This window comes from Ursus americanus, chromosome 28, assembly GCF_024610735.1.
Source record: "Ursus americanus isolate L20-20 chromosome 28, mUrsAme1.1.p, whole genome shotgun sequence".
Classification (NCBI taxonomy): Eukaryota; Metazoa; Chordata; class Mammalia; order Carnivora; family Ursidae; genus Ursus; species Ursus americanus.
Genome location: NC_142154.1, coordinates 24,752,064 through 24,776,953, shown reverse-complemented (window position 1 = coordinate 24,776,953; position 24,890 = coordinate 24,752,064). Strand labels below are relative to the sequence as shown.

Below are 24,890 nucleotides of genomic sequence, written 5' to 3'. Positions count from 1 at the left end.
ACAAAACCTCTGCCTGAGATTTCATCACATTTGTTTGTCAAGCTCCATATGCAATTTTATAGAAAGCCAATAAAGTTAATTAAATTCTTATGAGTCATACTTAGCTACTTGTGATCAATGTATTGAAAAGGAACTATCCTAAATTCTACAGATACATTTCCATATTGAGCTTTACTTAAACACTTATTTTATAAATAAACACATAAATTTGATATTTCCTTTTATATGTATCCTTGTATGCATTAGATATTGTCTTGAAGAATTTGTGAATGATTACTTGTTAGCTAATATTAATCATATGTAAAATATTAGGAAATAAAATACTGAAAAATTTCATCCTATGATACTGCAATAAGACAAATACAAATATATTTAAATAAAATATTTTATCTTTCTATTCAGAAGACAAAACACCTTCTTTTAAGATATTAAACCTAAAAATATCGCAAATGAATTTTGTATACTTCTGAATAATATGCACAGCTCATTAGCCTAAGGGTCTTTTGTAAGTCAACTGTTCATCAATTTCTGAATCTTTCATTATTGTAAGTAATGGTCAAGTTGCTCACAGCTTTTTCAAAGCTAACTATTCTGTAACATACTCCACAATAGAGTGAAAACACCCATGTGTCTAGTACCAAAACTATTATCCATTTTTTCTGTTGCACAGTGATGCTATAATCAATCTCATGACCATCTGCCATAAATCAATAGATGACAGACATTCCTTTACACAGCATTTGTACCCCAAGTTGGTACTCACAGCTGGAGAAAATCAGCGGGCAGGAGTGTTCATCCATGGGGAAGTTGTGCAGCTGCAGCTGGCATTCTGCATTTATAGTGAGCCTGCAGGAGAGCCAAGGGTCACTCTTGAGGTCAGCCAGGAGCAACCCAGAAAAGTCCCAGGTCAAAGACAAGGAGCAGTCCCTTTACCACAACTGAAAGGTGAGAGCAGTGCGCTTAACTCATTCTTGGCGGTGGTGCCATTCAGGGATACCATTTAGTGGCTTCTGTGTTATTTTGTTCTGTTTTTAACTATCGGTAGCAGAAAGAATTTCAGTTAGTAAAATTTCAAACTATGTCTAGAAATATAAGCCAAGTCAGGGAAGAGACTAATAAAAATAACTGTTATTTGATATGTCTTTGTCTTCAATCTGTTTGATTGAATTAAAACCTTCTACCCTGTTGAAACTGGTGTATTTGTTTAAATAGGTGTAATGCCAAACTATAACTAATCCGCTTGTAGAAGGGACTTCATATTTGGACAACTCTCTCATTAGACTAGGCAGGTGGTGGCTATACAAGTGTGTACTGCATCCTTCCAGAACAGACAGCTCTGGGACCAGAGTTCTTATGAAGGATCTCAGGATAGGCTGTGTCCCAATTCTGGTTTGCTGAGGCTCACCTTCACTTCAGAGTCTTATCCATGCTCCTTTAAGACTGATGTGGAAACACCTGTTACAGACTCCAGCTCTCTAAATGTAATCCATCAGCAGAGTTCCCTGCTGTGGATATGTTGTTGTTTTTCCCTGCCTGCCAAAATTATTTTCCTGGAAGTTGAAATCCCCTAATATTACACTTCGTTTGATTTTAATCTGTACTTCTATTTGTGCTGTGGATACTTGTTTACCATTCTGAGTTAGAGACTTCTCTGCATGGCCACAATTCACCCGCAATTAAGAGCTCACGTACTAAATGTGGGAGTGGGAAAGGAGAAGTACCAGTGGCTGGTCATGGGCTTCACTGAGCCAGGAAGATACATGGGTCAGAAGAATTAGACAAGTCACTTTCTCCTGAGGCATGCTGAATTTGCAATGCCTTTTAGACCCTCAGGAGGAGACATGCCATAGACAGGTGGTTCCAAGCATGTGGAGTTCAGAAGGGAAGTTCTGGGTTGGAGGTAGGCATATGGGAAGCCTCAGCATAGATGTGGGAATGGATGAACTAAGCCAGCAAGAGAGAGGAAAGTGAGTGAAGTAATGAGGAAGTTCTGAGGCAGAAAGAATAGGAGAAAAGGCTGCACAAAAACAGGAGTAGGAGACATAGGAGCCATTGTGCTGCAAAGGTGGTGAGAGAAAGTGTTAGGAGAGAGTGAGCACATACAGCGCTCCTAAGAGATGACAGGCAGTGAGGATGACAGTTCTGGAGGGTACTGTCCTGATCCTAATGCCAGACAAACAGAAAGACTGGCCAAGGTGTAGGGCACCCCTGTGGTATGTTACAACTGGACATTCAGTTAGGCTTGGGCCATCCTAGTGGAAAGAGTTCTGAGAGATACAGACACAGGTTCAAACTCTGATAACACTAGCTCCCAGTGGTGACTTTGGACAGGCAAGTCAGTTCACTTCTTTGAAGTGCAGTTTCTCTTACTTTGCCCAGCTTTGTAGGGACTGCCTGGCCCCCAGGAAGACTCATGACACTGTAGCTGCCACTTCCATTAGGGATGCATTGGGGAATGCCCTCCGTGCTCTTTTTTTCCTGTGGTCTTAAATTTGGCTATGATTACATTTGTCAATTAATAGACCAAGACATCTTTATTTTCCTAGCTGAGTGGACCCATGGGTTATTTATATTAAAGATATTTCTGCATTCCACTTCCAGCAGAAATGGATTCTAATGGAGGAATGAGTTTATATTCATTGCAGATGATTTGTATGCCTTTATTTCCACACATAGTAGCATTAGGACAAACTTTTTCGGGAGGCTGTAGCATGTCGAACATGAGGAGTGATAGAATGCAGCAATGAAAATAGGGTCCCATCTCTACGATGATCTGAATTATCAGCCCATCAGTGATTAAAAATCCACCAATGTCTCACCTTAAAGTGTAAAGGATTTTCCCGTCATTCCAAATTCTGAGGAGCTGATTGGGGGTGGTAATCCAGTGAGCCTCTGCAGTTTTAGAATTGCGGAAGATTGTATCTGGAATCCATATTAATCCCACCATGTTGCTGTTCAGAGTGAGTATTTTCATTGTACTGTTGAATCGAAGGCGGCTGTCTGTCCAGGTCTGAGCAAAAAATATGTCAATTTGGTATTCCTGAAACAGAGCAAAAGGAGAGGCAAAGTAGTTGTATTAATGGATTTTCTGTATGCTTTGTTTTCTTTGTGAAAACCTCAGTTTTCCTCCATGTTTACACCCTTGTCCCCCAAGTCCCTTTCTGTTAGTGCTTATATAGTGCCTGGCTCAACATGTTAAACATTTTAACAAATGATAACCAGTATTATTAGTCAATAATGTGATAACATATGTACAAAAGATTCGGTAAGTCTTAAATTTTAATATACACATGAAGTGTGATAAGGGGTCAAGTGGTAGTAGACTATAATTCAAAGCACAGAATCAGATCCCCCTGCATTCACAAGCCCAAGCTTTAACAGGTAATATGACCTATTGAAGCCTCATTCTAATCTGTAAAATGGGTGGAGTGCCCACCTCCTAAGTGGGTTATAAAGAAGAAAGGAAATGATTAAATGAAAAACCCTTAGTGTCTGGCATAAATCCATACAGTATTAGCTTATATAATAATTGTCATTTTCACTTAAAAGCCTTACCGAACAACACAACCCAACTCAAAAAAAAAAAAAAAACAAACAAAAAAAAAACGAAACCAGCAACAACAAAGAGCTATAAAGGCGACAGACACCCAAGCCAAGACACCTTCTGATTCCACAGAAGGCCGGTGAGCTCACAGGACCTCTGTAATTGGAAACATTTTGGTATTCCCAGCACAGAGTAAGGCTTTGCTGCAATTGTTAGATGTGGACTAGGACTAATTTCACCATGAGACTTAAAGAAATGTCCCGAGACTGAACCACCTCAGAGGCCCTTCCCCTAAACATAGTTTAAAGGATTATCATCAATTAGGCCCATAGTAAAGAGGATCTAAAGCAGACTGTTAGAGGTTTTTATATCTTTCAGTTTCATTTACATATTAGATATAATAATGAATTACTCTTAAAGAATGTGGGTCCAGTAATTCTCAACAAATCCCACATTTATCCTTCCCACCGAATTTCCAGTTAAAGAACCTTTCAGAGGTAGTTAATTCAACTGACCAGATCCTGCTTTTTATTAACTAATCCATTCGTTCTTCATCTCTTTGCTGCACTGAGTATGCCATGCCCTGCAAACCACTGAAGACCCAGCACTGCACTAACAAGAGAACTCCCTCCCTTCATGGAGTTTATTTTAGTCTTGGAATTAAACATACAGTTAAGGTGAAAACACACAGCAAGTGTGATGGTCACACATAGCAACCAGAAAAATGAGGCCAGTGTATCAGTTAGGATTCCAGCTAGAACAAAAAGTATCCAAGTTTTTAATGTGGAAAGAATTATGTACAGGGAATCTGAGTCTTGCTTAAGTATTTGAGCAGCTGGGGGAGCAAACACCAGGGAAGCAGTAGCTGGGGGCAGGTTATTGTGGGAGCTTCCAGAGTTGAACGAAATCTCAACATCCAGAAGGGCCCAGTGCAAGTCCTCCTGTCTGTCCATGTGTCTGCCTAAACATGCCTCTGGGGAATAATAGCCTCTGTCTCATCATCTCCTTCCAGAGCTTTGCACATGTCTTTCATTAACAGACTCTAAACTTGGAATTGTACAGAGAGAGAGAAATGAAGAGGAAGTTTGTGTGGGGGGGGGCGCATGCCTGTGTGTTATTTCCTGTTGTATACTGACTAATTTTAAAATGGGTTTTGGGGCACCTGGGTGGCTCAGTCAGTTAAGTGCCCAACTCTTGTTTTCAGCTCGGGTCATGATCTCAGGGTCCTGAGATAGAGTCCCACATTGGGCTCTGAGCAAGTGAGGAGTCTGCTTGGGATTTTCTCCCTGTCCCTCTGCCCCTTCCCCCACTCATGCGTGTGCACTCTCTCTGTATAAAAATAAATAAATCTTTAAAAATAAATAAATAAAAATGGGTTTCAAATAGCAGTGAAACAAGTGAAACAAGTCAGGTAAAGACAAACAAATACCTATGATCTCACTTATATGTGGAAACTAAAACAAAACAAAACAAAACAAAAAACTGAAGTCATAGATACAGAGAACAGACTGATGGATTCCAGGAGTGGAGACTGAGACGTGGGAGAAGGGGTGAGGGGAATCAAAAGGTACAAACTTCCTGTTATAAGATGAATAAGTCCCAGGGATGTAATGTACAGCATTGCGACTATAGTTGACACTACTGTATGCATAATCAAAAGTCACTAAGAGTAGATCTTAAAAGCTCTCACCACAAGAAAAAATATTTCTAACTAGACTTATTGTGGTGACCATTTCGCAACATATATGTAAATCAAACCATTATTTGTATATCTGAAACAAATACTATGTTAAATGTCAATTTTATCTCAATAAAAAATAAAAGAAAATCAGTGTATTAAAAAAGAATGCTGAAACAAATCTATAACACGTAGTGTTGGCTTAGGACTGGAAGCAAGGTGGCTTATGTCACACATGGGTGAAATATTTGGCAAAGTTAACACCTGCAATAAAGCAGAGCATGTCTAATGAGTTCATAGCTCTTTGGGTAAAGGTTGGAAAAGTAACATTAATTAGAATGTGTTGGCTGCTATTGACTGTGCTTGGTAAGCTAACATAACAAAGAAATTATCTCAGAAGGTAACTGGCCAGTTGGAAAGCAGTTATGAAAGAGAAAAGAAAGATAAAGCAAACACAGGTTCTTGTAGGGTTAGGACAGGCAACTGCTCCTCATCCCCATCAGTAAATCATATCAAGAAATGCCTTGAGAGTTAAAAGCCTATTGAAACTCAGCTTTGCAGAAATAATCAGACCTACTGATAAAAATCCTTAAGTGGATTAAGTTGTAGCCCTGTAAAATCTTTAATTGTATAAATGTGGCTTCAGGATAAGAGACCAAGGTATAACTCTTCCACTGAAGGCTAATACAGCCGAGGCACCTGTACTTAATTTAAGAGAAAGAGTAAGAAGAGTCCATTTGAAAGCAAAAGGGTGGGAGAGGCATTGGCATGCAAAAGCAAAGACACTTAGTGGACCTTAGAATTGTGTTGTCAAAAGATCTGTGAATGTGGTTATGCACATTTGAAACTCTCTTAGTAGGTAAGAAGCTGGCTAGGTTTTAGAGAGTTCTACTGCCAAAGGACCATCAAGTTCAGCAGAGAAGTCTGTATTTGAAACTAAGATGTACTTTTGTATACCTATCTATAAAGGGAAGACTGCAGCCTGGAAAACTGAGTAGACCTTAATGGGGTCTTCTTCTCCAATGTCCACTTTCCCATAACCAAAGCAGTTAGTGGAAAAAGAATAAACTCTCAAACAATGGAGTCAAGAGCCAAGGAGAAGTGTCTTTTGGAGTCCTACCCTGGGAGCAGAATTAAAATTTAATCAAAGAAGATGCTTTCTTCCCAGGTAACAGAGCCCACTCAGGATCTGTCCAGTGGGGTCTCAGAATTGCTGCAAATCGTGGGTCGATTGTGGTTAACCTGGCTCTTCTCCATCACTGTAGATATAACTGTATATGTGGGGATAGGTCAAATAGCTTTTCTTTTTGTTTAGAAGTCAATGGGCCAGTTCTTTGTAGATCTTGGATACCAGTCTTTTATCTGTAGTGTCATTTGCAAACATCTTCTCCTATTCCATGGGCTTCCTCTTAGTTTTTTTTTTACTGTTTCCTTGGACTGGAGGAGATAATGCTAAGTGAAATAAGTCAAGCAGAGAAAGACAATTATCATATGGTTTCACTCATTAAATGGAACATAAGAAGTAGGAAGATCAGTAGGAGAAGAAAGGGAAGAAGAAAGGGGGGGGTAAACGGGAGGGGGAATGAACCATGACAGACTATGGACTCTGAGAAACAAACTGAGGGCTTCAGAGGGAAGGGGTTGGGGGAATGGGATAGGCTGGTGATGGGTATTAAGGAGGGCACGTATTGCATGGTGCACTGGGTGTTATACGCAACTAATGAATCATGGAACTTTACATCAAAAACTAGGGAAGTACTGTATGGTGACTAACATAGTATAATAAAAAAATATTATTATAAAAAAAAAGTCAATGGACCAAGGAAAACCATGTGAATTAATGTGGATGCCAGCACACATACACATAACCTCGAACTTGGGGCTGGGACTGGATGGGCCTTTTGGGTTGCCTCATTTGAAGAAGGGTAGGATGTATCTCCCCTGATGTAAGAGAGAGACAATATTTGGCAGCTAGATACAGATTATGGTGGTCATTGGTCCTATTCACCAAATACTGCAGCAGCCCTCCCAGTGTGCAGGTGGTAGAATTGCATTTCCCTTTCCCCCTGTTGGGGCTATGTCTGGCCATCTTATTTGTGATGAAGTGAAATGTGAATAGAGTGGGGTGTGCATTTTGGGGATGGTGTTTGAAGAGCACACCCCCTTTACAGGCTCTGAGAGACTACAGAGCACAGCCTCTGTTGATTCATGCTGGACACATATTGTGGATGCAAAATTACCCAGAGCAGCTTGTAAGAGGAGCACTCCCTAGCCAGTACCAACTGTACCCTGGAAGAGGTGGAAAGGGGAGTGGGATGCAGCGAGGAGGTGATGCCTTCCTTATTGAGAAGGTGACTTAGAACCAAAACCTAGGTGAGATGCAGGAGTAAGCCACACAGATAAACGGAGCAAGAGACCCCAAGCGAGTTCGAAAGCATACTGGATGAGACAGTAACAATTCTGCCAGACAGAATAGACTGGATGTTGTGGGTAGGCACCTTACCTCCTTGATGGCAGGGTTTTAGTCTCACAATGATGATTGCTGACTGTGTAACAGGCTATAGTTGCACAGGGAACACACTCAATATTTTAAATAAAATTCAGCATATGAGAATGACCAGTGTGGCACCCATAGGTATTCATACATGTTACTTCCTTCTTTTCTTTAACACTGGTTCATTGGATGAGAGAATGAGGAGAAAAGGATGAAAATGTTCCTCCAAGCAGGGCCAAGGCCCACCAATGTGATCAATGATACCAGATAAAGAATACTCTCTATAAAGTCCCAAGTATATTTTGGAAAGAACCTAAAATTATCAGATTTTTAAAAATTTCATATTATATTAGGAATGCTGAAACTCAGAAAACTTGAAGAATTTTACCATTTACTCCATGGGTCAAAATTACTTTGAATTTTGGGACCCAAGTAAAACTTTTCAAGGGTTTGTTTTTACATGTAAAAATGGCAAAACAAAAAGTGTCCTGAAGATAGGGCCCTCCTCTTTGCCCCTTGTCTCCTATTGTCTCTGCTCCCCATTCCCATTAATACACAGGTTATACACCTTCACGATAAAATATTTTGAAATGCAGATTTGAAATCAGTAAATTATATAGCAAGATAGAGAGCATTACCCAAAGTCACTCCTATGAGGTGCAGATGCTTCTGTACCTTCCAGGCTCTGATTACTGAAACAGAGACTATAATAACCCTTCCTCTCAGGGGGTAAACTGAGACCTAAGAGATTAAGTAATTCTCATCAAGTCACACAGCTGCTAAGTACCAATTGTTCTAAACTACACAGTCAAAACCTGCTTCCCTGGAGATGGCCGAGAGCATTTGAAATCTAGTTGTTAGTATAGAAACCACTGGCAATGCGAAAGGAAGACTTCCAGTTTAGAAGTTCCCTCCTTGCTCACCCTGTTTGAAACCACACGAGGTTACCTTCCTCGGCCTCAGTTTTCTCATCTATAAAATGGGGTGGTTGGTATAGATTAAGCACAAAGACCCTTCTATAAAATTCTAACATTTTATATTTCCATATCCCTGCTTACATTAGACTTTCACTGTTGAAAGTAATTTTCCATCTCACTCATTTCTGTCTTAAGTTTGCAATAAAGATGAGATAGAATGACTTCTATACATGTTCTATTTCCTGCCACTGGAAAGAGCTTTATATGTTTGAGTTCTACATGAAATACAGTCACCTCCCCCCATCATCCTCAAAGGTATATGTTCCCAAACCCCAGTGGATGCCTGACACTATGAATAGTACTGAACCCTATATATACTATGTTTTTTCACATACATACACACTTATGATAAAGTTTAATTTAATAATGAGACATAGTAAGAGATTAAGAGAACAATTATAACAAATATATTGTAAAAAAATTACATGAATGTGGTCTCTTTCTCAAAATATCTTATTGTACTGTAGTCATCCTTCTTCTTGTGATGACGTGAGATGATAAAATGCCTATGTGATGAGCTGAGGTGTGATGAATGACATAAGCATTGTGACACAGCATTAAGCTACTACTGACCTGATGATAGATCAGAAGGAGAGTCATCTGCTTTTGGACTGAGGTTGACTAAGGACTAGTGAAACTGCAGGAAGTGAAACCACAGATAAGGTGGCATCACTGTAATTAGAAACCATCTGTGAGGCTGCAGCTTACAGAGTGAGGCATGGATTCCTGTCCCCACCCCCAATATTACATTCTTACAAGGGAAAAGAGCACACCATGATACTCTGGGGTTGGGGACAGTGGGGCTTGGAGGGATGTGCTCTTTATTCTGAAGCCCTGCCACAAACTCTAACTCAAGAGGGTATAAAGCAGATGGTGTGTGTGGGGCATGGGGTAGATGCTTTATTGTGTCTACATTTGACTAAATGTTGAAGAAACACTTCTCACCCACAGGGAAATATTTTTATGTTTCTCAAACTTTCTTTGTAATGTTATTAATCATTTTTCTTTTCTGCAGAAGAAAAAATTATTCTTACAAATAAACGTTTTATATAATTCATAAGTAGCTGTGAAATTAATGTGTTTAAAATACTAATAAATGTAACACGTGATAAATGTGCAGAATCCCTCAGTTTAAAATATCATGCTTGTGGAGAGCCTATGTTCATAATTTGTTTTAATAATTGGAGAGTTTAATGATTCCTAAATAGGCTATGAATTATTGCAGCATGTGGAACATTTTGACAAAACAGAAGAAAAATTATGCTTCTTAATGATATCAATTTGTAACTTCTAAAACTCAGAAAATTACTTCCTAACACTTTTCCCTTTCCTTTGCCATAGAAGAGGGTCAAATGGAAAAATGATTAATAAAGGACAGGGACTTAGAGATTGGGTGTGCAGGAGACACACTCCCAGGGAGCAGAGGCTCTCTTCCTTAGGTCCCGAGCACATTAGCACCACACCTGGTACTGATGGATAAATATATTAATAAATGAAGTCACTGAAAGTTCTCTTTATAGAATGGTAATCACAGACCCATGCCAATTAAAGGCTGCTCAAATATCTCATCTGGGGCAAAATGTCAGTTGAAAGTGTCAGAAGTACAACACAAAGTTATCCAAAGGTGTTCATAACATTTGTTCTTAAACAGTCTGCCGCTTTCAGGTTTTCCACTTGAAAATGCACCTACCCTTGCTACCCAAACTCTCCCTTACTCAATATTCACTATAACAGTTCACAAACATTATTATCCAAATTTACTATCAAGTGGAAAATCTGCTATATTGGATCTTTATGTGCACATTAGCAAACCTTTAAAGAGGTAGGTGAAGGGCGAAAGTGTGTCTTGTACTCTGGTAAGTTATTTGTGAAAACGGCTATAAGAATTCTTTTTATTTTGTCCATGGCCTTGTCCATGTGACTTAATAGCAAATATGACAGCGGCAGAAACTTGGGAAGTCTTGAGTGTTGGGGCTGGCCCCTCTTGCTGCTCTTGGGAACCCTGTAAACACTAAGTGAATGTGACAGTCTTCTGGAAATCAGCCAAATGCCCAGACATGCTCATGGCCCCAGCTCAAGTCAAGCCAACACCCTGACGAGTGAGTAATTCCATCATTGACTACCCAGTCCTACCCTAGTCATTCTAAATCAGCAACTTGTCCAACCAATCCAAATGAGGAATAATAAAAACCCACTAGATTTTAGGATGGTTTGTTACACAGTAAGCTGACTGATAGGCTCATACACCAGATGTTACATTTGTTGCATTATGTTTTTCAATCCCCTTCCCTTTCCTAGAAAGTTTAACACCTCAAAATTTGTGATATCCATATCTTCAAACCTACCAAACCTATTGCAAAACTGAGCCCAATTTTAGATAGTATCTTTATTATCTTTTATATTTTATCTCTCTATTCTTTACATCATAGCATGTATTCTTTGCAGTGGGGAAGAAAATTATAATTCATAACCAGTACGATACACAGAAAGCCATTTTGGGTTTTTATATAGGTGTTTAAAGAGTATTTCATTGCTTTTTAGGGAAATTGGATTTTTTTAAAATTTAAATTCAATTAGCCAACATAGAGTACATACTTAGGTTCAGATGCAGTGTTCAACAATCCATCAGTTGCATATAACACCCAGTGCTCATCACATCGCGTGCCCTCCTTAATGCCTATCGCTCAATTACCTCATCCCTCCACTCATTTCCCCTCCAGCAGCCCTCAGTTTGTTTCCTATAGTTAAGAGTCTCTCATGGTTTGTCTCCCTCTCTGATGACTTCCCATTCAGTTTTCCTTCTCTTCTCCTAGGATCCTCTGTGCTATTTCTTATATTCCACATGTGAGTGAAACCATATGGTGATAGTCTTTCTCTGATTGACTTATTTCACTTAGCACAATACCCACCAGTTCCATCCACATCGATGTAAATGATAAGTTTTCATCCTTTCTGATGGCTAAGTAATATTCCATTGTGTATATATAACACATCTTCTCCATCCATTCATCTGTTGATGGACATCTCACCTCTTTCCACAGTTTGGCTATTGCAGACATTACTGCTATGAACACTAGGGTGCAGGTGCCCCTCTGAATCACTACGTTTGTATCTTCGGGGTAAATTCCTAGTAGTGTAATTTCTGGGTCATAGGGTAGCTCTATTTTTAACTTCTTGCGGAACCTCCATACTGTTTTCCAAAGTGGTTGTACCAGCTTGCATTTCCACCAAAAGGGTAAGAGGTTCCACTTTCTCCACATCCTTGCCAAGATTTATTGTTTTCTGTCTTGTTAATTTTGACCATTTGGACTGGTATGAGGTGGTATCTCATTATGGTTTTGACTTGTATTTCCCTGATGCCAAGGGATGTGGAGCAATTTTTCACATGCCTGTTGGCCATTTTGTCTGTGTTCTTTGGAGAAATGTCTGTTCACATCTTCTGCCCATTTCTTCACTGGATTCTTTGTTTTTCAGTTTCATAAGATCCTTATAGGTCTTGGATACAGGCCCTTCCTCTGATATGTCATTTGTAAACATCTTCTCCCATTCCATAGGTTGCCTTTTAGTTTTGCTCACTGTTTCCTTTGCCATGCAGAAGCTTTGTATCTTAGGGCGCCTGGGTGGTGCAGTCATTAAGCATCTGCCTTCGGCTCAGGGCATGATCCCGGCGTTCTGGGATCAAGCCCTACATTAGGCTCCTCCGCTGGGATCCTGCTTCTTCCTCTCCCACTCCCCCTGCTTGTGTTCCCTTTCTCACTGGCTGTCTCTCTCTCTGTCAAATAAATAAATAAAATCTTAAAAAAAAAGAAGCTTTGTATCTTGATAATGTCCCAATAGTTCAGTTTTGCTTTTTTTCCCCCTTGCCTTTGGAGAGGTATCCAGCAAGACATAGCTGCAGCTGAGGTCAAAGAGTTTCTGTCTGTGTTCTCTAGAATTTTGATGGATTCCTGTCTCACATGTAGGGCTTTCATCCATTTTGAGTTTATCTTTGTGTACGGTGTAAGAAAATGGTCCAGTTTCATTCTTCTACATGTAGCTGTCCAATTTCCCCAGCACCATTTATTGAAGAGTCTGTCATTTTTCCATTGGATATGCTTTTCTGCATCATTGAAGATTAGTTGACCATAGAGTTGAGGGTCCATTTCTGGTTTCTATATTCTGTTCCATTAATCTATATGTCTGTTTTTGTGCCAGTACCATACTGACTTGATGATCAGAGCTTTGTAATATAGCTTGAAGTCCAGAATTGTGATGCCACCAGCTTTGTTTTTTGTTTTTGTTTTTTTCAACATTCCTCTGGCTATTTGGGGTCTTTTCTGGGTCCATACAAATTTTAGGATTGTTGTTCCAGCTCTGTGAAAAAAGTTGATGGTATTTTGATAGGGATTGCATTGAATGTGTATATTGTTTTGGGTAGCACAGACTTTACAACAATATTTATTCTTCCAATCCATGAGAATGGAAGGTTTTTCCATTTCTTTGTGTATTCCTCAATTTCTTTAATAAGAGTTTTCTGTAGTTTTTAGAGTACAGATCCTTTACCTCTTTGGTTAGATTTATTCCTAGCTATCTTGTGGGTTTTAGTGTAATTATAAATGGGATCAATTCTTTAATTTCTCATTCCTCTTTTTTTAAATTTATTTTTAAAATAATTTTTTATTATGTTATGTTAGTCACTATACAGTATATCCTTAGTTTTTGATGTAGTGTTCCATGATTCATTATTTGAAATTTCTCATTCTTCTGTCTCATTGTTAGTGTATAGAAACACAACTGATTTCTGTGCTTCGATTTTATATCCTGCCACTTTGATGAATTCCTGTATGAGTTCTAGTAATTTTGGGGTGGAGTCTTTTGGGTTTTCCAAATAAAGTATAATGTCATCAGTGAAGAGTGAGAGTTTGACTTCTTCTTTGCCAAATTGAATGCCTTTTATTTCCTTTTGTTGTCTGATTGCTGAGGCTGGAACTTCTAGTACTATGTTGAACAAAAGTGGTGCGAGTGGGCACTCCTGTCGTGTTCCTGACCTTAAGGGAAAAGCTCTCAGTTATTCCCCATTGAGATATTTGCTGTGGACTTTTCATAATGGCTTTTATGATATTGAGGTATGTTCCCTCTATCCCTACACTATGGAGAGTTTTAATCAAAAAAGGATGCTGCATTTTACCAAATGCTTTTCCTGCATCAATTGAAATGATCATATGGTTCTTGTCCTTTCTTTCATTAATGTGATGTATCACATTGATTGATTTGTGAATGTTGAACCATGCTTACAGCCCAGGAATAAATCCCACTTGATTGTGGTAAATATCCTTTTAATGTACTGTTGGATCCTATCGACTAGGATCTTGAGAATTTTGGCATCTATATTCATCAGGGACATTGGTCTATAATTCTTTTTGATGGGGTCTTTGCCTGGTTTGGGGATCAAGGTAATAATGGACTCATAGAATGAGTTTGGAAGTTTTCCTCCCCTTTCTATTTTTTTGAAACATCTTCAGAAGAATTGGTATTAATTCTTTAAATGTTTGGTTGAATTCCTCTGGAAAGCCATCCAGCCCTGGACTCTTGATTGTTGGGATATTTTTGATTACTGCTTCAATTACTTTGTTGGTCATGGTCTGTTCAAGTTTTCAGTTTTGGTAGTTTATAAGTTTCCAGGAATGCATCCATTTCTACCAGATTGCCTAATTTGTTGGCATATAGTTGTTCATAATATGTTCTTACAATTGTTTGTATTTCCTTGGTATTGGTCTTGATCTCTCCTCTTTCATTCATGATTTTATTAATTTTAGTCCTTTCTCTTTCTTTTTGATAAATATGACTACGGGTTTATCAATATTATTAATTCTTTCAAAGAACCAGCTTCTAGTTTCATTGATCTGTTCTACTATTCTTTTGGTTTCTATTTCATTGATTCCTCCTCTAATCTTTATTATTTCTCTTCTCCTGCTTGGTTTAGGCTTTATGTGCTGTTATTTCTCCAGCAACTTTGTGAGTAAGTTTAGGTTGTGTATTTGAGACTTTTCTAACTTTTTGAGAAAGGCTTTTATTGGTATATACTTCCCTCTTAGGACCACCTTAGTTGTATCCCAAAGATTTTGAACAGTTGTATTTTCATTTTCATTTGTTTCCATGAATTTTTTAAATTCTTCATTAATTTCCTGGTTGACCCATCCATTCTTTAGTAGGATGCTCTTTAACCTCCAAGTGTTTGAGTTCCTTCCAAATTTCCTCTTGTGATTGACTTCAAGTTTCAAAGCATTGTGGTCTGAAAATATGTGGGAATAATCCCAATGTTTTGGTACTAGTTGAGACCTGATGTGTGACCCAGTATGTGATCTATTCTGGAGAATGTTCCATGTGTACTCAAGAAGAATGTATATTCTGTTGTTTTAGGATGGAATGCTCTCTATATATCTGTGAAGTCCATGTGGTCCAGTGTGTCATTCAAAACCCTTCTTTCCTTGTTGACATTCTGCTGAGATGATCTGTCCACTGCTCTGAGTGGGGTGTTGAAGTCTCCTACTATTATTATATTATTTTCAATGCATTTCTTTAATTTTGTTATTAATTAGCTTACATAACTGGCTGCTCCCAAGTTAGGAGTATAAATATTTATATTGTTAGATCTTTTTGTCAGATAGGCCCCTTACATATGATATAGTGTCCCTCTTCATCCCTTACTACAGTCTTTGGTTTAAAAACTAATTTGTTTGATATGAGTATTGCTACTCCAGCTTTCTTTTGATGTCCATTAGCATGATAAATTGTCTCCACCCCCTCACTTTCAATCTGGAGGTGTTTTTAATGTAAAATGAGTCTCCTGTAGACAGCATATTGATGGGTCTTGCTTTTTTATCCAATCTGATACCCTGTCTCTTTTGATTGAATCATTTAGCCCATTTACATTCAGAGTAACTACTGAAAGATGAGAAGTTAGTGTCATTTTATTACCTGTAAAGTCCCTGTTCTGTAGATTGTCTCTGCTTCTTTCTAGACTATGTTACTTTTGGTCTCTCTTTATTTACAGGATCTCCTTTAATATTTCTCCAGGGCTGGTTTAGTGATCACAAATTCTTTTAGTTTCTGTCTGTCCTGGAAGCTCTTTATCTCTCCTTCCATTCTGAATGACAGCCTTGCTGGATAAAGTATTCTTGGATGCATCTTTTTCTCATTTAGTACCCTGAATATATCATGCCAGCCCTTTCTGGCCTGCTAAGTCTCTGTGGATAGGTCTGCTGTCAGTCTAATGGCCCTACCCCTGTTTGTTAAGAACCACTTTTCTTGAGCTGTTTTCAGGATTTTCTTTTTATCTCTGAAATTTGCAAGCTTCACTATTATATGTCAGGGTGTTGAGCTATTTTTATTGATTTTGAGGGGGGTTCTCTCTACCTCCTGGACTTGATTGCCTGTTTCCTTCCCCAGATTAGGGAAGTTCTCCACTATGATTTGCCTCTCTTTCTTCTTCCTCTGGGATCCCAGTAATTCTAATATTGTTTTTTTTTTAAGGATTTTATTTATTTATTTGACAGAGATAGAGACAGCCAGTGAGAGAGGGAACACAAGCAGGGAGAGTGGGAGAGGAAGAAGCAGGCTCATAGCAGAGGAGCCTGATGTGGGGCTAGATCCCATAACGCCGGGATCACGCCCTGAGCCGAAGGCAGACGCTCAACCACTGTGCCACCCAGGCACCCCTCTAATATTGTTTTGCTTCATGGTATTGCTGCTTTCTCAAAGCCTCCCCTCGTGGTCCATTAGTTGTTTTTCTCTCTTTTCCTCAGCCTCCTTCCTCTCCATCATCTTGTCTTCTATGTCACTCACTCTCTCTTCTGTGTTATTTACCCAGCTGTTAGAGCATCTATTTTAGACTGTATCTCTGTTAAAGCATTTTTAATTTTGGCCTCATTAAATTTTATTTCTACACTGAGAGATTCTGTAGTGTCTCTTATGCTTTTTTCAACCCAGTTAGTAACATTATAATCATTATTCTGAATCCCAGCTCTGACATTTTACTTATATCCATATCAACTAGATCTGTGGCAGAGAGTATTACCTCTGGTTCTTTCTCTTGTTGTGAATTTCTCCTTCTAGTCATTTTCCCATAGAAGAATGGGTGAACAAGAGAGCAAAATCAAAAATATCAGCCATGAACCAAGTGAAATAAACACTAGACAAATCCGAAGAGGTCAGAAACCAAAACAGAAAAGAAAAAAAAAAGTGGGGGAGGGGAAAGAAAATATAATCTCCCCTGTGGAAAAACATGATGAGCCTCTTGGTCTTGGGTGTATTTTGGTCTGTTTGTTAGAAGACACTAAATCCCAAAATTGTAAAGAAAGCAAACTTATATATATACAAAAATAAAACTGAATACAGTGAAAGGAAGTAAAAAATAAAGACTATGTCTATAAAATGTAAATGTAAAAATGTAAGTTAAAAAAGGTTTAAAAACAAAGAGTTGATAAAATAAGAAACCAGTTGAAAAAGAGAAAAAGAAAGAAAGAAGAGGAAAACTTTAAACTGAAAGATAAAAGGATCCTGAGAAAAAAAACCTCAGATTCTATATACTATTTTCCCCTAGCACTGGAGTTTTGAAGTTCTGTGTGCTCCATGAAGTTCGTATTTGCCTGCTGTTTCAGCTATTCTTCTGAGGGAGGGGCCTGCTGTGCTGATTCTCAGGTGTCTTTGCCTGGGAGTTGCACCACCCCTTGCCAGCAGGCCAGGTTGCTTTATGTGGCTTTTGCTCCCTGAAGGCTTTCCACTTCTCTTTAGAGGATGGAAATAAAAATGGCCGCACCCAATCTCCAGCCCTGGAGCTCAAAGTTCCTGGCCTTCTCTCTTCAGGGAGAAAGCAGGGAAAAGAAGTTTTCACTCTTGTGTTTGCTAAACTCTGCAGACTCTTGCAGCGCATGCCTGTTCTGATCCTCCCAGGGGAAGGTTGAGGGACACCACGTTTCATCCCTTTGCAGGGCCCCTGCATGGACAGCTGTTGCCTGATTCTGCTGGGGTTTGTGGTTTATGGCAAACTGAGCTGAGAACTCCCTCCTGGGCTCGCTGACTGTAGCTGGTTTCCCTGATCCAATGCTTGGGAACTCTTCCAGCTCAGGCACCCCTGCTCTTTCTGTGACCCTGGGGATCCTGAGGCCACACTGTTCCTCCTAGGATTCTGCCCCACTTCTCCACCTGAGCACCTTTCAGGCAGGAACGTCTCTCACTGCAGCAGACTTCTAAAAGTTCCAATCTTGTGCTCTGGGGCTATATCACTTTCCAGTAGTCGGCTTACAGAGGCTGCCCCTCTCACCATTTATCTTCTGATATATCCCCTCAGATTCACCTCTCTGCACCTCTTACTTGCAAAAAGTGATTGCTTTTCTGTTTGTAGAATTCCAGCAATTCTTTCCTTACATCTCAGGTTGAATTCATAAGTGTTCAGAATGATTTGACAGTTATCTAGGTAAATTCAAGGGACCAGATGAAATGAGGTCCCCTACTCTTCTGCCATCTTGCCTCTTAGAAATTGGAGTTTCTGTTGGACTTCAAATACATCATTAATATTTTCACTTGAAAATGGAATATAGCTTTCCGCTATCTAAAAATTGCTATTTTTTCTGTTTTCACAAAGGGATTGGAATCAAATGATGAAAATGCCATTGTAGTCCCATCCAAGCTTGAAGAAGTTGGTATTATGGGGAAAGGAGTGCAAAGAGAACCACAGTCACAAGTAAAAATCATAAACATAAAAACTTAAAAACATAGACGTCCCACTAGAGAGAATATCATGGCATCTGCACATCCAAAGTAAAGAGGGGATGTCATAGAAATAGTTTCCATTTATCACCCCTTGATGACTAGATACTTATCAGCAACTTTTATCTCTGAAATTTAAAAAATGGTTTACATCCTATGACCCAGCAATTACACTACTAGGTATTTATGCAAAGGATACTAAAACAGTGATTCGAAGGGGCACATGCACCCCAATGTTTATAGCAGCAATGTCCACAGTAGCCAAAATATGGAAAAAGCCCAGATGTCCATACACACACACACACACACACACACACACACACACGGGAATATTACTCAACTATCTAAAAGAATGAAATCTTGCCATTTGCAATGACTTGGATGGAGCTGAAGTGTATTATACTAAGTGAAATAAGTCAGTCAGAATAAGAAAAATACCATATGATTTTACTCATATGTGGAATTTAGGAAACAGAACTGATGAACATAGCAGAAGGGAAGGAAAAATAAAACAAGATAAAAACAGAAAGAGAGGCAAACCATAAGAGACTCTTAACTGTAGGGAACACACTGAGGGTTGTGGGAGGGAAGTGAGTGGGGTAACTGGGGGAAGGGCATTAAGGAGGGTATTTCATGTAATGAGCACTGCGTGTTACATGCAACTGATGAATCACCAAACTCTATCCTGAAATTAATAACACAATATATATATTAACTATAAAAAATGCTAGACTATAAATGGGTGATGGGTATTAAGGAGGGCACTTGTTGTGAGGATCACTGAACATTATATGTAATTGATGAATCACGGAGTTTTACTCCTGAAATTAACTAACTAGAATTTAAATAAAAATTTTTAAAAATGGTTTACAAATTTTACTTTGTTCCATTACAGATAATAGAAGAATTGTGTGTTAATAATTGTCATAGTTGTATGATTCTAGTCCTCAAAAACAGTATTGAGTGCCTTCCAGATGATAGAACTGCGAGTGATTCTGGGATCCCACATGTCAGGAGACACCGTGCAACATGAAAGCAGAGGAGGTACCTTTCAAAGCTGCTTCTCAATACCCAGGTTTCTAAGAAATTGGGGCATCTCAAACAACTGGAAGCCCCAGGGACTGGGAAATCTTCATAGCCCAGGTCTGACCATCCATTCAGACTTATTAGTCTCATCTTCTCATGTTGTTCCTAAGGGAAGAACTGCAAAGCCCACTGCTCCTCTCACTCTTTCTGCTTCCTCTCCCTGTGTGTCCTGATGGAAGCATAGCCTAGGGCCAGCCTGCCTAGGTTCATATCCCACCTCACCACTTAGGGTAGTGAAAACTTGGGCATGCTACAAAACCTCTTCATGCCAAAGGTTGTCTATACAAATTGGAAAAATAATGATTCATATATCATTTTTAATTGCCTCATGCAAATACATAGTTTGCACTTCACACATTAGGGCCATTTGTTTTTAAGAAATCATTTAGCTATCTTCGTATAGTCCTAGTTTTAAAAACTATTTGAAAGCTTATTCTATGTATGTGTATATATATCTATATTATTCAAATGTATATTAAATATATCTAACTAATAAATATATAAAACAATTATATCTATGTACTAATTTATGCAAAAGTATGCCTGACCATGGAAGAAGTAACATGAAGTAAGTATCACCTTTTACAAATAGTCACGGCAGTGTGGCTCTCTTTTCATATCCCTGCACATTGACAGAGGCTGTTAAAAGTCTTACATATAGTCACAATACCTACAAGAAGATTTATAGTTCATTAGTGCTTGCAATTAAGCAAAGCAACATTTTGAAAAGTAATGCAAATGATGTGCTTTCCCACTGTAAAGCACACCTTTGCATGGAGATATGTAAAGAAAACCAGGTTGTGTGTAGATGTCTAGATGTTTGCCTAGGTTCTAAGGCAGCTCCATAAGCCCCTAAATTTTCTGGCTGCAAACACCCAGCACGTGGTGGTGTTTGCCTTTCCCCATTAATACCCCTGGCACTGGAGGCAAGACCTTTTCAGAGACAACTTCGCAGCCCCTTAGACCTTCTTTAACCTTCACAAAAGAGTCAGACAAGGCCCATTGACATTTTTTCCATTTTTTAAAATATTAAAGTTCTTAGAGATTTACACCTCCAATTTCTGAGATGTCATCTTATTTTAAGGAAAAAGAATGTCCTATGCAGAATGTATGAAATGAGAGCTTATTACAGAATGTATGAAACTCATGGGGTGTCCAGGTGGCTCAGTCAGTTGAGCAACCAACTCTTGATTTCATCTCAGGTCATGATCTCAGGGTTATGGGATCAAGGCCTGCACTGGACTCTGTGCTGGGCCTGGAGCCTGTTTGAGATTCTCTCTCTCACTCTGCCCCTCCCTCAACATGCATTCACTCTCTCTCTTTCTCTCAAAAAAAAAAAAAAAAGTATGAAACCCTGAAATTGAAGGGCAAGTCTTTCAGAACTTTAATATTTTCATGGAAAATATTTTGCTTTTCTTTCTCCTTTCCCTCCAGCATTTATTTCCAAGAAGCACACTCACATTACTGCATCAGTTACATTTTTCTCTTTTTTTTAATCAGATCTTTGTATGTAATGTTGCAATCTATTCAGATTCCCTCCACACATTCTAAACCTAATCTATTTACATCACTTCTCTAATGTCTACTTTTGGTTTTATTTATTTATTTATTTATTTATTTATTTATTTATTTATTTATGTGAGAGAGCGCAAGCAGGGTGAGGAGCAAAGAGAGAAGCACACTCTCTGCTGGGCAGAGAGCCCTACACAGCCCTCCATCCTGGGATTCCAGGATAATGACCCGAGCTGAAGACAGACATTTAACTGACTGAACCACCTAGGCACCCCTAATGTCTACTTATTCTGTATCTTGCACTTGTCCCCTGACACAGTCCTTGGTATATATATATATTAAGGAAAATTTCTCTGAATTTTGCAGAAAGACAAAAAGCAACATTTGTAGCAATCAGTAATCCCTTTGTTTCCCTAGTGTCAGTCATCCAAATTCATAGCGTCACCCCTGAACCTTAGTGACATTTTCAATTAATGTGGTTTCTATGTCTTACATTTTAAGCCATTAGTTCAGGATCAGGGCTTTCTAAATTTTCACTCCTATAAAATTAGTAATGACTAATATCAATATTATTAGGTAAAGAAAAGTATAATCTACCAACAACAGTAGATCTGTGTTCCTATGGAAATAGCCCCGATTTCTTTTCCCTTTGTCCCTTGTCTGAAAGCACTTCTGTTTACTGCTCTTAAAGAAATAGAATGCATCTAGGTAGCAATAGTAACAGCTTGCAGAAAGTTGCTTTTCACATCACTGCTTCTCTCCCATCTCTGCACACCAGGACATAGTCCTTATTTCAGCTAAGTGACATGGCTTATTAACTGGGAAACAGTGTCAGATAACCTGTTCTAACACCAATATGCAAATGCCTCAAAGACATTTGAAGTGTTGGCTACATGGGGAGACACGCCCATGCCCCCCCCCACACACATACATCTAATCCATAGCCAAATTTATCAGACATACAAAGAAGACAATATGAAGGAAGAGCACAGATTCTTCTTCCTAATGGAGGGCTGCCCCAACAGTGCTTAGATCTGTAAGTGTATAGCAGGATGAACTGAGGTCACAATTATACTCTGCCCCAAACACATTTGTTTGTTCCTTGGTTCACTTTAAAAGAGTTCAATGATTTTGACAAGATTTGGAATACTATAAAAGGACAAAATATTCATTTTTTACAGAACATTTTCATCAACTAAGAAACTTCTCGAATGGACTGAATAATTCTGTTTTACTTCTTGAAGTTAAATGAAAACTGGTGTTTTAAAATAAGACCATCTGCTGCCATGTTGATAGATTTCAGTGGGATTCAATTATATGGGTACAGATCATTGAAGGGGATGATTTTAATGACTGATGTTAAGAATGAAAGCCAAGGTTATACTAATATGTCATCCAGACATAGCACAGATATTAACATACACAGTATTAAGATTCACAGCAACCTACAAAAAAGTTAAGATAATATCCTAAAAATACAAGTAATATCTAAAATTACACAGAAGGCCATATTTATCCTAGAATCCAAAGTCATTAATCATGGCTCTACTTTCATAAGCATGTGTCATATCTAACTTTATAATAATCGGAATAATCAGTTATAGAAGGTTGCCTTGATAAGGAGAACAAAGGCAAAAGAAATTTAGATAAAATTAAATTTCCTTACAACTTGCATCCCACTGACAAATAATCAAGACAAGCAGAGTATTAGACCTTCTTCAAGGAACTCACAACTGCCTTAATGTTATGCTTTATTGGAGGCAAAAAACCTTAGCTTGACAATAGCCAGACCTCCAGGATCTTGTAAGTATTCTTTCACACACGAAAATAACTGTATGGGGTGCCTGGGTGGCTCAGTTGGCTAAGCATCAGCTTTCAGCTCAGGTCATGATCTTGGAGTCCAGGGATCAAGCCCCACATTGGGATCCCTGCTCAGCAGGGAGTCTGCTTCTCCCTCTGCCCCTCACCCCACTTGTGCTCACTCTCTCTCTCTCTCTCTCTTTCTCTCTCTCTCAAATAAATGAATAAAAACCTTAAAAAAAAAAAAAGAAAAGAACTCTGGAAACTTTCTTTATCTCTCCCTTGTCAACTTAAAAGTATGTAATCAATCACTCCTCACAAACACAGTGCAGCTCTTTTCGCCCAGAGGTCCTATCCCTGTACAGGTATAATAAAAACACCTTTTTGCACCAAAATGTCTCAAGATTCTTTCTTTACCATCTGCTTCTGGCCCACATCACATCAGCCAAATATCCAAATATCTTGGGAATTTAAGCACAGTTTGGCAATAAATACAGTGTGTATGTATATATCAGTGTGTGTGTGTGTGTGTGTGTGTGTATTTCTGAAACAACCATAAAATTCTCTATTAATATTATTCATTCTATAATTACTGAGAAAAGTTTTATAAGAAAATAGGACTTTTTTTTTAAAAGATTTTATTTATTTATTTGAGAGAGAAAGAGTGTGAGTGGAGAGAGGGGCGGAGAGGCAGAGGGAAATGGAGAGAATCTCAAGCAGACTCCATACTGAGCACAGAGCCCAAAACAGGGCTCGATCCCACATCCCTGAGATCATGACTTGAGCCAAAACCAAATCGGATGCTCAACCGACTAAGGCACCCAGGTGCCCCAGAAACTAGGAGAACTTTTGTTGTTATTGGGGCACCTGTAATTCATTGTATAATTCAACAAACTGTTAGTGTGGTTTTTTAATGTTTTATTTATTTTCTTAATAATTTTTAAATTAAGAACAGTTTTGGATTTACAGAAAAACTGGAAAGATAGTATAAAGTTCTCATATACCCTTTAACTAGGTTTTCCTATTATTAATGTGTTAGATTAGTATGGACTATTTGTAATGATTAATGGATCAATAATGTATTGATACATTATTATTAACTAAGGTCCATATTTTGTCATATTTTTTTAAATATACAAGCTCTTTTCTTTACAAGATTTTATTTATTTATTTGAGAGACAGAGAGAGAACACAAGCAGGGAGAGTGGCAGAGGAAGAGGGAGAAGCAGACTCCCCACTGAGAGGGGAGACCAATGCAGAATTCGATTCCAGGACCTGGAGATCATGACCTGAGTTGAAGGCAGGCACTTAACTGACTGAGCCACCCAGGTGCCCCTTATTTATTTTTCCTAGTTTTTACCTAATACAGTTTTTCTATTCCATGATCCTGAAGCCAATGCCTGGACTCCTCCAGTCAACTTAGTAATTTTTAAATTTTAGCAAACACATGATTTAGCCCACATTATAGATTAACTAAACCTTTATCCCACATGATTGATTAACTAAACCTTTCATTGTATATCTATAGACCACGCATTGCTTGCTAGAAAGACTCAGAACCAGACCCTCTTATACAACCTTCCCATAGGCACCAATACACAACCTCCAAACACCATGATAAGGTCTGTAGTTGGCACTATTGCGTCTGAACACAATCAAGAAGCGTTACAGACCACTGTGCTCCCCTCTTACTGATGAACTGCTATAAAGTTCCATTAAAAAATCTTTGGGCCTGGCAGAAACATCGGAATTGGTTTTTGGGCAAGAGTGTCCCTTCTCCCCAGGTGGTGGCCTCCTGAATAAAGCTCATATTCCTTTCTAGTCAAAACTCATCTCTTGAGTGTTGGCTTTTTTGGGCCACAAGTATCCAAACTTGGGTTTTTCCATAACATTCCCATCTAGGGTACCACATCACTTTTAGTTGCCATTTCTCCTTTGGTTGGTTCTTCGTGGTTGTTACAGTTTCAGACTTTCTTGGTTTTTGATTACCTTGACAATTTTAAAGAGTACTAGTGAGGAATTGTATAGGATGTCTTTAATTGTGATTTGTCT

The 24,890-nt window shown here is 38.7% G+C and overlaps 1 protein-coding gene across 1 annotated transcript in view; it reads right to left on the bottom strand.

Annotated features, from left to right (window-relative positions):
• GABRG3 (gamma-aminobutyric acid type A receptor subunit gamma3) overlaps positions 1–24,890 on the bottom strand; it is a 631,894-nt gene that overhangs the window by 296,323 nt on the left and 310,681 nt on the right. Inside the window, exons 4-5 of the mRNA XM_045795326.2 lie at positions 2,820–3,040; positions 764–846 (exon numbers count right to left, since the gene is read on the bottom strand). Of these exons, the coding sequence (XP_045651282.2) occupies positions 764–846; positions 2,820–3,040 (304 nt within the window). The remainder of the gene's footprint in view (positions 1–763; positions 847–2,819; positions 3,041–24,890) is intronic.